The following is a 15,163-nucleotide window of genomic DNA, read 5'->3' as shown; positions in this document are numbered from 1 at the left end:
GACTGCAGTTCAGCTCCAGGTGTGCTATTATGACTTCGAGAACGTGTGTGTGAGGGGATCCATTGAAACTCTTTGAACAAAAAAATAAATTAGCTTTTGAGTGAGATAATTTTCTTCTCCAAATTTATGTTTCTGTGCTATTTTTGGAGTTAATATAAGTATTTTACTTTTAGATTCTCACAAGTGGTTTATGTATTTTGTGTAAGGATTTTACTGAGGCAGTGATCTTTGTTTAGTTCTTTAGAAACAGAGCACCCATCCTTTCAGTTTAAAGCATTTCTTTGTCATGAGAAGATAGAAAACACCAGCCGTTTCTAAGTGGTCTTCTTTCCCAAGAATGAATACCAGTAGCAGGCATTGGACAGTGTCATAAGACCGTGTTCCATTTGTTGTTATGTCTAAGATATTCTAGATCCCGTTTTCTCACAGGCACTGTACCTTCTCTAAAGCTCTGCCTCTAGATGTCATTACACTAGGGACTAGGCTTCCAGTTTGTGAGTTTGGTTGTATTTTGTCCATGATAATGTTAAGAGGCTAATCCTCCCTCTCATTAGCCTATAGATTCAACACAATGCCAATCAAAATTCCAATAAGTATTTTGGGTGGCAGATGGTTTGAAAGAAAATGGCTGCCAAAGGGAGAAAGTGCGTCACTGTGGGGGCAGGCTTCGTGGTCTTTTTTGCTCACTTACTTCAGTGTGACAGTCCTTCCTGTTGCCTACAAGATGTAGAACTCTCAGCTTTAGCATCATATCTGCCTGCATGTTGTCTGCCTGCCTGCCTTTGTGCTGCCCACCATGATGATAATGAACCTCTGAACCTGTAAGCCAGCCACCCCAGCTAAATGTTTGCATTGTAAGAGTTGCTGTGGTCATGGCGTCTCTGCGGCAGTAGGAAGCATAGCTACGACAGATGGAAACTGATAAACTGATTTAAAGTTTAGCTGAGAATGTAGTGAATTTTCAATGACTAGAACAACATTGGAGGACTTCCTACTTCAAGATGGTTTTTAGTCTGTGGTGATCAAGACAGTGTGGTAGCAGCATAAATATGGGGCAGTGATCAGCCCAGCAGGGAACCGAGTCCAAGTGCACAAACACATGTATTGCTGATTGACTTTTTTGACAAAGATACAGAGATACAATTTAGTAGGTAAAGGATGTTTTTAACAAATAGAATTGGAACAGTTGGATAATCACAGACAAATTTGACCTTTAGTTGATACCTGGCTCCACATAAAAAGGTATCTTCAAGGACCATACACTTAACTGTAAATTGTAAAACCTCAGAAATTTCAGAAGCAAACAGGAGAATCTCTGTGACTCTGGGCTGCACCACTGTTTCTCAGGTAAGATCAAGATCAAGAAAATGTTCATAAATTTGGCTTTTTAAATTTGGTAAACTGTTCTTTGATTTGAAAAACAACCCATGGACTGGGAGAGAGCACCTGCAGATCTGATACCTGTTAAAGGATTTGTTTTCAGGGAATGTTAAGAATTTTCCTTTGCTGGTGGGAATGTAAAACACAACCAATTTGGGAAATATTTTGTCAGTTTTCTGAAATGTCAAACACACAGCTCCCATCCTCTGCCATCTTCTGCTGCACACTCACCCAAAGTGAAAGCCACTACCAAGTTTGGACATGCACAGTTAATGGATGCTTCATTTGTAAGAACCACAGGGTGGGAGCATCTCAGATGATGTCTACAGTAATTCAGTAAGGGTTTGCTGTAGTCTCTGCTATGGCCACAGATCACAGTGACAGAAGCCAGACCAAAAAACAAAAACTACAGGGTTCATTTATATGAAAATTGTAAAAAACCTATTTTTTTTTTTTTTTTTTTTAGTATTGAACTCAGTGGTTGGCTGTGGGGTGGGGGAGTGTGATGATGAGGAGAGGCAGAAGGCACAGACTCTGTAGGGGTGTGGAGCTGTCTGGGACAATAGGTGTGTTCAGTATCTGTAATGGGTATAGAGCTAACACTAGCCAGCCAAGCTATGTGGCCGTCATAACATCTGGGGTTGGTGTTTTGGACAGAAGTGTTTGCTTTATCGTTCTAGCAGTTTAGGAATATGGGTCTCCTCATGAGGGTCCTGTTTGTGATTCTCACCCACCAGAGAAGGAGTTGGCGATGTGCAGAACCTAAAATGCTAATGGGGTGGCCTCTTTTTACAGTGACTTTCTGTAGGAATGAGGATGTAATCCCATGAGAAAAGTGTTAGTCCCTTCACATTGCTCTCCAGAATCTAATCGTCTTCCAGGAGGCCTACCTCTTAAAGATTCTGCCATTTCAAAATTGGGACACGGGACACCAGGCTTCCCAGACTGAGGCACGTGTGGGGCACATTCAGACTGCATCTGAACCTGAGCACTGTGCATGCTTTATTACTCAGTGGGGCTATTAAGATAAATGTGTTTTACTTTTTGTACACATTGACAATTAAAATTTAACTCTAGGGATGGAATTGGGGACTCAAATGATAGAGAGCAATATGATGTATTACAGAGCTTAAATGTGGAAACTTCTCATTATAAAATTGCAGATGTGGAGCTGGAGAGATAGCTCAATGTTTAATAGCACTTGCTACTCTGTCAGAGGATCCAGGTTTGAGTCTCAGCATCCGCATGGTGGCTCACAACCACTTGTATCTCAAGCATTCAGGGACCCACATCTTCTTTTGGCCTCTGAAGGCTCCTGCATATATATGGTACACATATACAAGCTCACACATATGTACATAAGTAAGAAAAATTGCTGGGCTGGAGAGATGGCTCAGCGGTTAAGAGCATTGCCTGCTTTTCCAAAGGTCCTGAGTTCAATTCCCAGCAACCACATGGTGGTTCACAACCATCTGTAATGAGGTCTGGTGCCCTCTTCTGGCCTGCAGGCATACACACAGACAGAATATTGTATACATAATAAATAAATATATAAAAAAAGAAAAATTGCAGATATGTGTAATTAATATGAGTAGTTTAGGAAATTGAATTTATTTTACTCAAAGGTATCTTAACAAATCAGGAAGTGCAGTGTAGCTGTTTTCTGGCTTTGGATTTCTTCAGAACTGGTTTTTCTTTCTTTCTTCTTCTTCTTTTTTTTTGGTTTTGCAATTTTTAAAAAAATGAGCTATTTTAAATTTAAAATTTAAACACTTAGAAAATGTTATAAATAACTGTTTGTCTGTGCACCATGTGTGTACCTGTGCCCACAGAGGTGGGTACCAATGGAAGCCAGAAGAGGGTCATTGGATCCCGTGGAACTGGAGTTACAGATGGTTATGAGCCGCCATGTGTGTGATAGGTATTCAACCTGGATTCTCTGGAAGAACAGCAGGAGCTCTTAACTGCTGAGCCATCTCTCCAGCCCTGATCTGGCGTTTCTGAACCTGATGTTGATTGTAGAACAGGAGCCCTGGTGCTACCCCATGTTGCTACAGTAGGTTCTTAACAGATACAGGGAGTTTATTTTTTAAAAAATAGTTTCTAAAAGGGCTGTGTGCCATCTAATTGCATAAAACGGTTTCCTCTAATTTGAATATAATCCTTGACATATGACATCCTCTGTAACACAAGTATTTAAAATTGCTGTTTCTCTGTTTTCCACTATACTGAAAGCTACGTATCAACACTAGATGTGTGTTAAGGATGTAATAATTTACATAATTATTGCCCTTCCTCATATCTGGAGAGCCTTAAAGAAAATGATGTTGAACAGTCAAAATAGGGACCAGACACCACACACAAAAGTTTATGGACTGAACCTGACAGCAGAGCTTTGTTCCAGGCCCATTTATTCTTCCTTCAGATAAAGTTCTTGAAAAATTGTGCCTTGAACCCTTCACTCAGAGCAGGTTAGGGGTGGGTAAACTGGTGACACATGCAGATTGCTAGTAATGAAAACCAGGAGTTGATACACCTCGGTGGGGTGAGGGGAAAAGAAATAGGAAAGGAAAGGAAAAGGTAGAAAGTGGTGAACCTAGCATGCTAGGAGCTAACAGTTCTGCAAATTAGTTGCCTCTGGGAAAGTGATGGTTAGTAAAAGCAGAAAAGCATGAAGTACTTGTTCTTGGAGGTGTTGGTCCAGCTGTCAACCATGCCTTATTTCATTAATGCTAATGATGGCCATGCATATGTCCTTAGAACTTCAGGTGACGAACCTGAAACCTAGCAAGGTTGCTACAGTTAAGTCTGCGATTTAGGATTTAGGAGTATGCATTTAGTTCTCCCTCATTCCACTTATCCTTCTGTTGATTGTAATTAGTGCTCATCAATAAAGAAAAGAATAAAGCTTTTTTTCTTTTTTTAAGTAATTTCTCTGAAGTTAACCATGTTGGCCCTGAGCTTGTGGTACCTAGTGGTTTTCATGGTTGACCTCCCTAGTGTATGGGACTAGAGGTGTGTGTGTTTGGCCTTAACTTTTTTTCATTTTAAGGGTCAGTATACATAAAAGTATTTTAAAGCAATTTTTGCTTTATAAAGTTCAAATTTTCCACTAAAAGATGTTAAGATAGGAACTGAGGATGTAGCTCTATTGGTAGAGTGCTTGCTTGATATGCCTGAGACCCTGGGTTTAAGTCCTAGCACCATTAACCAAGTGTGGTAGTGCTTGCCTTTAGTTCCAACACTCAGGAGGTGGAGGCAGGAGGATCAAGAACTGTCTTAGGCTACAAAGAAGAATTCAAGGCCATCTTAGGATACATGTGATGTGGTCTCAGAAAAGTAAAAGATATTAAGAAAATGATTTCTAACTATTTTTGGCCTTGAAAAGATTAAATATGTATTATATGTACATTAAATCTAGATTTCTGGATAACAAACTATGAGTTGATGTTATTAATTATCTACTAAAATAAATGATAAGTGATACAAGTGTTCAGGAGTTTAACTCCTTGTGTTCTACACTGTCCTAGGAGCAGGGTGACTGTGCACACATGTTAACTCATGCCATAGCTGTGGGGAGTTTGAGTTGATACTTTTAATTGCATGCAGTGCTCTGAACGCATTGGTATAACTTTTAACTTTGACTCAATTTTAAAGATTACAGCCATCATTTTGAAACTTAATTTTAGATTTTAGTGTTTTTCTTATAAAAAGATAGATGTTGGGCCAAATACTCTGCCAATGACAGGCCTAAAAGTGTCACTTTCTGAATGTACTCGTTTTCACTGCTGTTTATTGTGGTATAACATGGACTAAAGGAAAATGGCTCTGTGAGCTTGCCCACCTGGCTCACATCTTCTTTCCCACTTGGAATTGTTTTTAGAACACCTGTGATGTGTTTTTCAGGATTCCAGGTAGTCTGCCTTGATACTCACATGCTGTGCAGCTTGGCAAATGTTGTGGGTCAGCAGTGATGCCTGCCCAGGCACTCCTGTGCCTAGAAATGAGTTTGTAGAAGGTCTGCAAGGCACTTAGAGCAGTGCTGGGCTCGTGGGGTCCAGGAAGTACTTTCCCCTAGGCTGACTTGTGAGGCTTAAATGGGCTGTGTATGAAATGCTTGATGTGGGCCTGGTATCTGCTAAATGATAAGCAGATGACAGTGGCTATAATTTAAATATTCCAGTGCAGATGACAGTGGCTATAATTTAAATATTCCAGTGCGGATATGTTTAAAGATCTGTTTCTTTGGATCTCTATGTATAGGAGATCTTTGGGTAATTTACTTGGAGAAGTGAGGAAAAGTAGCTAGTTTCTATATTGTCTTTCCCCAGTAGGTACAAATCACAGATAAAAATGTTTAAAGTAAATATATAATTTTTTTCTAATTGCCAAGTTTAGATAGTCATTTCAAATAGTAAATGATTTTATTATTATATAATATATATAATAAATGATTTTTATTATTAAAATATAGGTCTTGATGAGCATTACAAGCATTAGTGAATTTTGAAATGCCGTGTCGATATCTAACCAAATTTTCTTTTTTTTCTCTTATTGTCATCTTTATAGGATTGTGGAATCTCGCGTCTTTATTTTCCAACCTTTGTTTGTTTGTGTTGATGCCCTTTGCCTTTTTCTTTCTGGAATCAGAAGGTTTTGCGGGCCTGAAAAAGGTAAGTAAATTGAGTTTTGATTAAATTTGTTAAATAACTAATTAAATATCACTCATATTAAACTAGAAGTTGATTTAAACAAACAGTTGAATTACTAAATAACTATGTTGACACATTGTTGTTAAATATTAATAACAATGCACAGTGAATTATTTGTGTACTCAGTAGGAAGTACATTTATAGTGCACGTCCCACTGGAGGAGTGTCTCCTGTGAAACTGATAGCCTGATAGCAAAGCTATTAGGCCTTTCTAGGAGGCCTCATCTACTTTAGAACCGATAGGATGCTCTTAAAGTACATCTTTTTAAAAAAAATTGTTTATTTTTATTTTATATGCATTAGTCTTTTGCCTGTATGTATGTCTGTGTGAGGGTGTCAGATCTTGAAGTCACAGACAGTTGTTAGCTGCCATGAGGGTGCTGGGACTTGAACCTGGGTCCTCTGGAAGAGCAGTTAGTGCTCTTAACTACTGAGCCTTCTTTCCAGTCCTTACATCTTAACGTGAAAGCTGTTCTACATTTCATATTTTCAGGATAGTAATACATTATAAAAATCAAGTACTCTACAGTAGGTAGACCCCCGTAGTACTGAGAATGGCTCATCTTACATGAATATGGAAGACCTGGGAGTGAGCATATGGGGAAGCTTTTTGAGAACATCTGAAAACATACTATGGCTTTATAGGAGGAGATGACTGACTCTGACTTGGAATACAGAGTGTCCAGCCATAAACTTTGGAATATAATTTAGAAATATAATGAACAAATTTAAGTAAATATTTGAAAGAGTGAACTAGTATTAGAGTTGAGGTATCTTACACTTTTCTGATTTTTACTTCTATTCCTGTTGCAATATATCGAGTGAATTGTGCTTATTCATGTCATAAACTTGACATGGGAAGTTGTAAACATCATGGATTAATGCTTTTTATTTCACATAACTTGCTTCCTCCTTTTTTCGGTATATGACATCTTTCTCCCCCCCCTCCGTGTGTGTGTGTGTGTGTGTGTGTGTGTGTGTGTTTGCATGTGTTCATGCAGGTGTATGTACATGTAGAGGACAGAGATCAAAATTGCGTGTCTTTCTTGTTTTCTTTCACCATAATTTTTTGAGACAGGAATTTCAAGGAATCTATGTTGACTGAGATTTTCTGTCCTGCCCAGTTTCCACAGTCATTAAGTCCCAAAAGAATCACACAGAGGTTTACATTAATTATAAATTGATTGGCCCATTAGCTCAGGCTTCTTTTTAACTCTTATAACTTATATTAGCTCATTATTCTTGTGACTGGGGCATGACTGCAGACTGCGCTTCCCTCTTCCCAGAATTCTCATTGCCCCGCCTCTACTTCCTGCCTGGCTACTGGCCAAACAGCATTTCTTTAAAATATAAGTGACAGGGTACAGACCATTGTCCCACAGCAAATCTAGAACTAATCAACTTGGCTCAGCTAGTTGGCCAATGAGCTCCAAGGATCTGCCTGTCTCTGCCTCTCTAGCCCTGGAGTTACAGATAGACACCTCTATACCAGCTTTTACAACTAAGGTCCTCATGCTTACATGGCAGGTCCTTTACTGACTGAACCCCAGCCCCACCCCCTCACATAACTTTGCAAAGTATAGAATACTTCATGAATTTGCGTGTCATCCTTGCTCAGGGATATGCCCATAACTGTGCTGTTTCAGTTTTAGTTATGCTGTCAAAGGAGTGTTGTTTATGTGGGGTCTTGCAAATGAGATTGTTTAACACTTGATAGTCTGAGAGACACAGGGGAAGGACTACTGAGAGGTCAAGTGCTTTTGTGGACTGACCTTGTTACTTCAGACGTGAACATTCTGCAGCTGAAAGCTGTCAGCTCACTTCTTATTTAGCAAATGTACTGAGATGAAAATGGATTGTGCTTTGCTATCAAGCTCCAAATTGAGAAAGCTGGCTTTTTTAATGCTGGAATTATTTTCTATCCTAATGTGTTAAGATTGACAATTAAAATTTTATGTTATAGGAAAGAATTACTTGGTTTTAATTTAGAAAGCTGCTATAGTTGGGTGTGGTGGCACATGCGTTTAGTTCCATCATTTTTAGGCAGAGGCAGGTGAATCTCTGAGTTCTAGGCCAGCCTGGTCTATAGAGTGAGTTTCAGGACAGCCAGAGCTACACAGAGAAACCCTGCCTTGAAAAAACCAACCAACCAAATAAGCAAGCAAGCAAACAAACAAACAAAAACAAAAAAAGAAAGCTGCTTTCCTATTTATAGTTTCTTGAGGGAATTATACAAGGTCTTATCACTGATTTTGTTAAAATTCTTATATATGACTAAAACTGAGGCCCAAAAATATTAAATACTATTAAATCATCTAAAGACCTCATGTATAAAATAGCAGTGATATGACATCTGACATTCTCAAAGTCCCACACTGGAAAGCACAAGGAGTTGGCCAAGGGCAGAATGTGGAAAGGGAAGACAAGAGGACCAAGAAATGCTGACAGCAGAGGAGCTGTGCTGTCAGGTGTGAGGGAAGGGGAGGCTGCATCTGAAACCAAGTGTAAGATATCCAGCCTTACAGAGTACTCCAGAAAATGGACAGTCTGAGGAAGAGGCTTGCTGGAGACTCTTCACATGTCAGTTTCTGTGGAAATTTGGAGCTAGAGTTTTTTCCTAGATATCTGTCTGTTCATCAGAAATTTAGTAAGCAGCTCTAAGTATGTGTTACTGTGCCCTTAAAGGAGCTTGCTGGGGCTGCTCATGTAGAACTTAGACTCTGCACTCAAGGGACAGACAGCAGGGGTAAGCAGCAATGCACACAAATAAGCCATAGTTTGACATGTGCTGAGGAACTAACAGAAGTGGTGCCTTGATCTTGGGCCAAGCACAGAGGAGGAGGCCAGCTACATGAGCTGAGTCTTGAGGATGAACAGGGCTTGTAAGAATGACTTTCAAGACTTGTCTTGTAGTCTTTTTGGTTTTTGTACCTACCTTTTTTTTTTCTAAGTGTGATAAGTCTGCATTCCAGTGTTTCTCATTTGTCATCAAGGGAAGGAGTACCCTGGAACACATGTGCCACTCAGTGCCAAGCACTGCTGGGGAGGGGGTCATGCAGGCAGCAGTGCACAGGTGTGTAGGCATAGATGCATAGACTCACAAAAACCACCTGCTGATATCTGCTGTCTGCACAGTCCCTCCTCTCCCTAACACGGCCTGTGTGCTAGCTATAACTAAGTGCAAGCAACAGCTTTAACTGTTGCTTTACTGCTGCTCTTATTTGGTGTTTCAGGAATACCTGCTCAGTTCACACTCCTTATGAAGATGTAGTTATTAACTAGATAGGTCATGACTTAAGGCAGCCTGTGATTTGGACAGTCCTTGCCTCTGCCCTGTCTGCACTTACCAGCCAGGGAAGGGACTCAGCTACAGCTTGTGAGGCATAATTAACAACAGCCTCTGGAATTAAGACCTGTTGGCAAAAACCCAGAAACATCACCTCTTGTGCTCCTCCTTAGACCAGTGGTTCTCAACTTTCCTAATGCTGTGACCCTTTAATATAATTTCTCATTGTTGTGGTGACCCCAACCATAAATTATTTCCTGGCTACTTCATAACTATAATTTTGCTACTGTTATGGTTTGTAATATAAATGTCTGTGTTTTCGCATGGTCTTAGGTGACCACTGTGAAACGGTTATTTGACCCCCAAAGGGGTCGCAAACGTCAGGATAAGAACCACTGTCTTAAACCTCATATCAGCGAGAAGAACCACCTGAACAGGGATCCAAGAGACAAGTATGGCGTCTCATATCCACATTTGTACAGATTTTGCTGTTAATTATTTTTTACTTCAAATTTTTCTATGGATGGCTAACGAAATACTTTCCTAAATACATATTTAAGCATGTTTGTATCTCAAAACTCTTCAAGGGTCACCTCATCTTTGGTGGCACTGAAGTGTTGAATGAAGGGACTTGTGTTAAATGTTTGAACAATACAGTCAGTATCATCAAATAATCTGATTTCCAGCCACAAGGGATTTAAAAAAGAGACCAGCAGTTAGAGACCAGCAGGTAGAGGCCAGCAGGAAGAGACCAGCAGGAAGAGGCCAGCAGGTAGAGACCAGCAGGTAGAGGCCAGCAGGTAGAGGCCAGCAGGTAGAGGCCAGCAGGTAGAGACCAGCAGGAAGAGGCCATGAGGTAGAGACCAGCAGGTAGAGACCAGCAGGAAGAGGCCAGCAGGTAGAGATCAGCAGGTAGAGGCCAGCAGGTAGAGGCCAGCAGGTAGAGGCCAGCAGGTAGAGGCCAGCAGGTAGAGACCAGCAGGAAGAGGCCATGAGGTAGAGACCAGCAGGTAGAGGCCAGCAGGTAGAGACCAGCAGGTAGAGGCCAGCAGGTAGAGGCCATGAGGTGGAGACCAACAGGTAGAGGCCAGCAGGTAGAGGCCATGAGGTAGAGACCAGCAGGTAGAGGCCAGCAGGAAGAGGTCATGAGGTAGAGACCAGCAGGTAGAGACCAGCAGGTGGAGGCCAGCAGGAAGAGGCCATGAGGTAGAGACCAGCAGGTAGAGGCCAGCAGGTAGAGGCCAGCAGGAAGAGACCAGCAGGTAGAGGCCAGCAGTTAGAGGCCATCAGGAAGAGACCAGCAGGAAGAGGCCAGCAGGAAGAGGCCAGCAGGTAGAGGCCAGCAGTTAGAGGCCATCAGGAAGAGACCAGCAGGAAGAGGCCAGCAGGTAGAGACCAGCAGGTAGAGGCCAGCAGGAAGAGGCCATGAGGTAGAGACCAGCAGGAAGAGGCCAGCAGGTAGAGGCCATGAGGTAGAGACCAGCAGGTAGAGGCCAGCAGGTAGAGACCAGCAGGTAGAGGCCAGCAGGAAGAGACCAGCATGAAGAGGCCATGAGGTAGAGACCAGCAGGTAGAGGCCAGCAGGAAGAGGCCAGCAGGTAGAGGCCAGCAGGAAGAGGCCATGAGGTAGAGACCAGCAGGTAGAGGCCATGAGGTAGAGGCCAGCAGGTAGAGGCCAGCAGTTAGAGGCCATCAGGAAGAGACCAGCAGGTAGAGACCAGTAGGTAGAGGCCAGCAGGTAGAGGCCAGAGTGACTATCATTGATCTGACTAGGGATGCTAGGAAGCCAGGGGATGAATAGGTGTTGTTCTAGAAACCAATATAAATAATTTGTTTCTTAATGCTGAGGATGGAAAGAGATGACTGGCTTGGAGGTGGAGTGGGGAGAATAAATGATGTCCAGGAGGTTGGCTACACTGGCACACCAAGAAGAAGCGGGTTTTGAGGGTGTATTAGATGTTAATATAAGACTCTGACTGAGTTACTTCATCTAAACTGTAGATTCTCCTGTGTAGTTGGCACAGTAATAATATTTACTGTATTATTTTGTTTGTTTTTGAAACAATTTCTCACTATGTAGCCTTGCCTGACCTGGAGCTCAGAGAGCTACCTGCCTCTACCTTCTGAGTGTTGTGACTAAAGGTTTGTGTCACCACATCTGGCTTTACTGTATCATTTTGATGACTAAATGAGGTAATTTATGTAAAGGCACACAGACTAGAACTTATTATCATTTTTTCTTTTTCACTTTTTCAAAACCATTTATATTTTCTTGAACCTAAATATTTGTAAGAGAGATACTGAGGAGATGGCCCTAAGAAAATAGCAACTGACAGCACAGTAAGAATATAGATGGGGACTGGCAAGATGATTCAGCGAGTAAAGGTGTCTGCTGCCAAGACTGATGACCTGAGTTCAGTCCCCAGGACTGAACATGTGGTAGAAGGAGAGAACTGACTGCTGCAAGTTGTCCTTTGACCCCTACATGTGTCCTGTGGCACAGGTGCCCCCTGACAAACAAGCAAATAGATAAATTCAATTAAAAATAGAGAGAGATGAAAGGCCCTGAAAGGACATGGCCAGCCCTCTAGACCTTAAATGTGCTGTTTTACTTAGCACAGTGATTTAATTAAGAGGCACGTCGTCTGTAAATGCACTTGGCTAATGAGTGTGCTTGTCATAAGCAGTGACCAGCCCTGAGTAATGACACATTGTCAGGTGGTCTAACGTTCCACATTATGTTCTACACTTTGAAGTAGAGAGAGTAGAAGCAAAGCAAGTCAGTTTTAGCGTTAGGAGTAGCATCCCTTGACAAAAAGCTACTGGAAGGTAAGGTGTATTACAGAGCCTCGTAGAAATGTTTAGAAAGTTTTCAGATTAAGTGAGCAATGCTATTTTAAAGTGCTTATGTATTTTTTTTTTCAGTTTTAAAATCAGTTACAGAAAAGCTACAAAGATGGTTGGCATTGTGCAATAAATGTCCCTGTAGTGTCTTGAAATCTTGTGTGACATTTGGCACAGGTCCTCAGTGTTTCTCAAACAGCTTCCACTTTTATATATGAGGCTACATCAGAACAGTGAACTTCACTACAAGGCTGCTGTTCATGCTGTCATTGACCACAGTCATCAAAGTGTTTACAAAGCTGGCTGATGAGTACATGCAGTCATGTATGGTCCTGCACAACTGTTTGCTGATTGACTTCATTGGGCATATCTGTTTCTGACTGGTGCTGGAGAGAGGGTAGAAGCTTTCTGAGTGTGAATGTACCCAGTGATTTGAGTCATGACAAACTTACAGTCTGGCTAGTTCCATTTCCCTTTTCCTGGTGGCCACCCTCCTGGGCTGTTTTACTGAGTGTACATCTGGTATATTCTCTAAATGGCACATGGCCCCCCATGCATCCATGGATTCCCCTGGGCAATCGATTTTAAAACAGCTCCTTGCATTTTGTGCAGAGATGCGGAAATTGGCCACTGGCTACAGGATGGATGCAGAGCTTGAGTTGAAAATCCAATGAAGCAGAATTCTTCACTTAGTTTTTAATTAAACAGCTGTGTTAATTCAAACAGGACACTTTAGGCCTGGGGAGCTGGCCATATCCTCTAAGGGCTGTAAGTAGCCTTTCTTCTGTCTTCTTACACTGGGGTGAGTTGCTGTTTTATGAGGGCCATCTCCTCACTGTTTCTTTTATGAATTCTCAAGTCTAAGAGAACATAGTTTTGGAAAGTGTTTTCTTTCTTTTTTTCTTTTCCTTCCTCTCTCTCTCTCTCTCTCTCTCTCTCTCTCTCTCTTTCTTTCTCTCTCTCTCTCTCTAGCTTCCTCCTGCAGTGACTGTTTTGCAGTCACTCACTTGCATTGCCTCTGGCATTGATTGGGTCACATGTGTTTGAACTGATTCTATGCTTGGATCTTAATTCGACTCTGATAGAAATGTCCATGTTGAATTTGTTTTGACCTCAGACATTCATTGGTATGAGAGAGTCATTGGGGTCTTAGCGTTTGGAGTCATCTTGGGGCAGACCACATTGCTGTGACTATTGCCTTTGGTCAGTGGTGCAGTGTTTTCTTCTTCTTCTGCTCAGAAAAGACAGCTTGGTTATTGGCAGTAACTCCAGGTGATGTTTTCTGGTTCATAATGAACTCCAGAGGTTAATGCACTGACTAGTGTTGAAATAAGAGGAGTGTATCTGATTTATTTTGTATGTTACCATTATATTTTGAATTAAAACCTTATAAAGACAAAATTAAAGTGAGGAAAAGATCTCACCATATGATTGTCTTGTAAGTATAATGTAAATATAATGACAGATTAATTCATAAGCCCAGGACTTTCCTGGTAGCAGATTTATATTGCCCTTTAATGCCTATCTTTGATTTGAAGTCCTGGCATAAAACTTAACATAACGACAGCAACATCCTGACCAATTATCCAAACCATCCAGCCATCCTAGAGTGTCCAGAACCTCGCACATGATCTGTAGGATTAAGAGGTTAGCTCCTGTAACTTCAAACAAAGTGCTTTCATAATAAAAGTAAAACACACAAAATCTGAGGTCACTTCCTCTCTTAATTAGTTGCACTGGCCAGGTGGAGGCGAAGCTCTCTGTGCTGGGCTCGGGCTGTCCATAAAGCCAAGCAACATGACAGCACAATAGAGGAGGAACAAAGATCGTTTTAATATGTTTCTATCCTGTGTCACAGTTTGAGATTGCCCTGGTTTATGTCGCTTTTGGCAAACTTACATAAAAGTGACCTTGTACTGTATTTTATGACCAGATGACTTTTCCCCTCAGTGGCTAATTTGTCTCAGGCCTCCATCTTAAAGAGAAGTGAGTAGGAAGCCAGCCTGGGACTCCATGAGCTTTCATTGCATTCTTTCATTATTTTTGCTCGTTTTTTTTGCCACTGATGATCCATAAATTGTTGGAAATGAGCGATTAAGGAAGTGCTGCTTAGTGTTAGTGGTAAATGCACATACTCAGCCTGGTTCTGCTGGGTGAGAGGAAATCATAGACAAGAGGAAGGCTCCTGCTGGGAACCTTGCAAGGAAATTTGACTTGGGCATGTTTTGATCTTGGCATTTATTACAGAAAATGAAGTCATATCTCACTAACTGTTGCTATGTGTTAATTTGATTCTCCCAACACCTGCAAGAAAAAGATGTAGTCATGTATTAATCAGAACTCTTTGCCTTCCCCCACTAGGGAGCACTGGTTTCTTCCCAGAAATAGTAAGGACAGGATCGACTGTTTTCAAACCAGAGGAGCATTGTTCTGTGAAAGGTGGCAGTGCCGGTCTCTTGAGCTTTCCATATCTGAAGGTGCACGCAAGAACTCAGAGGAAGTGATTGTGAGGAAAATAATAAGGCATTTAATTATAACAATTGTTCAAATTTATAAAGACTTTGACTTAGAATTCATTTAGCTCCTAACATTTGTGTTGCCAAATGTTACCCTTTGTACCCTTGCTTGTGTGAAGAAGCTAATTACATCTTTAGTTACAGTGTCTGGTTTTGTTGATGACATTGTTTTCTTAACACCACTCAGCTCTCAGGCATTATAGTGCTTTGATTTGATATGATAACTATTACTTTAATTTTTCTCTGCATCTATAAAAATAAGGGATTTCTACATATAAGGGTAGATTCTCTTTATTTGAATAAAAGTCGGTTTCCAGACTCAAGTCTGGACTCTCCTTAGCTACTATGCCTCAGACATATTTCTCAGTCTTTCTGTGAAGCTTACTGCTCTCACCTGTGTTAGTAACATACCCAAGATGTGCTGG

General features: G+C 41.2%; 1 protein-coding gene across 6 annotated transcripts in view; it reads left to right on the top strand.

Moving 5' to 3' along the window:
• Lmbr1 (limb development membrane protein 1) overlaps nucleotides 1–15,163 on the top strand; it is a 141,123-nt gene that overhangs the window by 44,442 nt on the left and 81,518 nt on the right. For all 6 annotated transcript variants that reach the window (XM_085691103.2, XM_048440175.3, XM_048440173.3 and 3 more), the window contains one exon: nucleotides 5,950–6,053. In XM_085691103.2, the coding sequence (XP_085547229.1) occupies nucleotides 5,950–6,053 (104 nt within the window). The remainder of the gene's footprint in view (nucleotides 1–5,949; nucleotides 6,054–15,163) is intronic.

Source organism: Myodes glareolus, chromosome 6 (assembly GCF_982192425.1).
Source record: "Myodes glareolus chromosome 6, mMyoGla1.1, whole genome shotgun sequence".
Classification (NCBI taxonomy): Eukaryota; Metazoa; Chordata; class Mammalia; order Rodentia; family Cricetidae; genus Myodes; species Myodes glareolus.
This window is presented reverse-complemented; position numbering and strand designations above follow the sequence as displayed.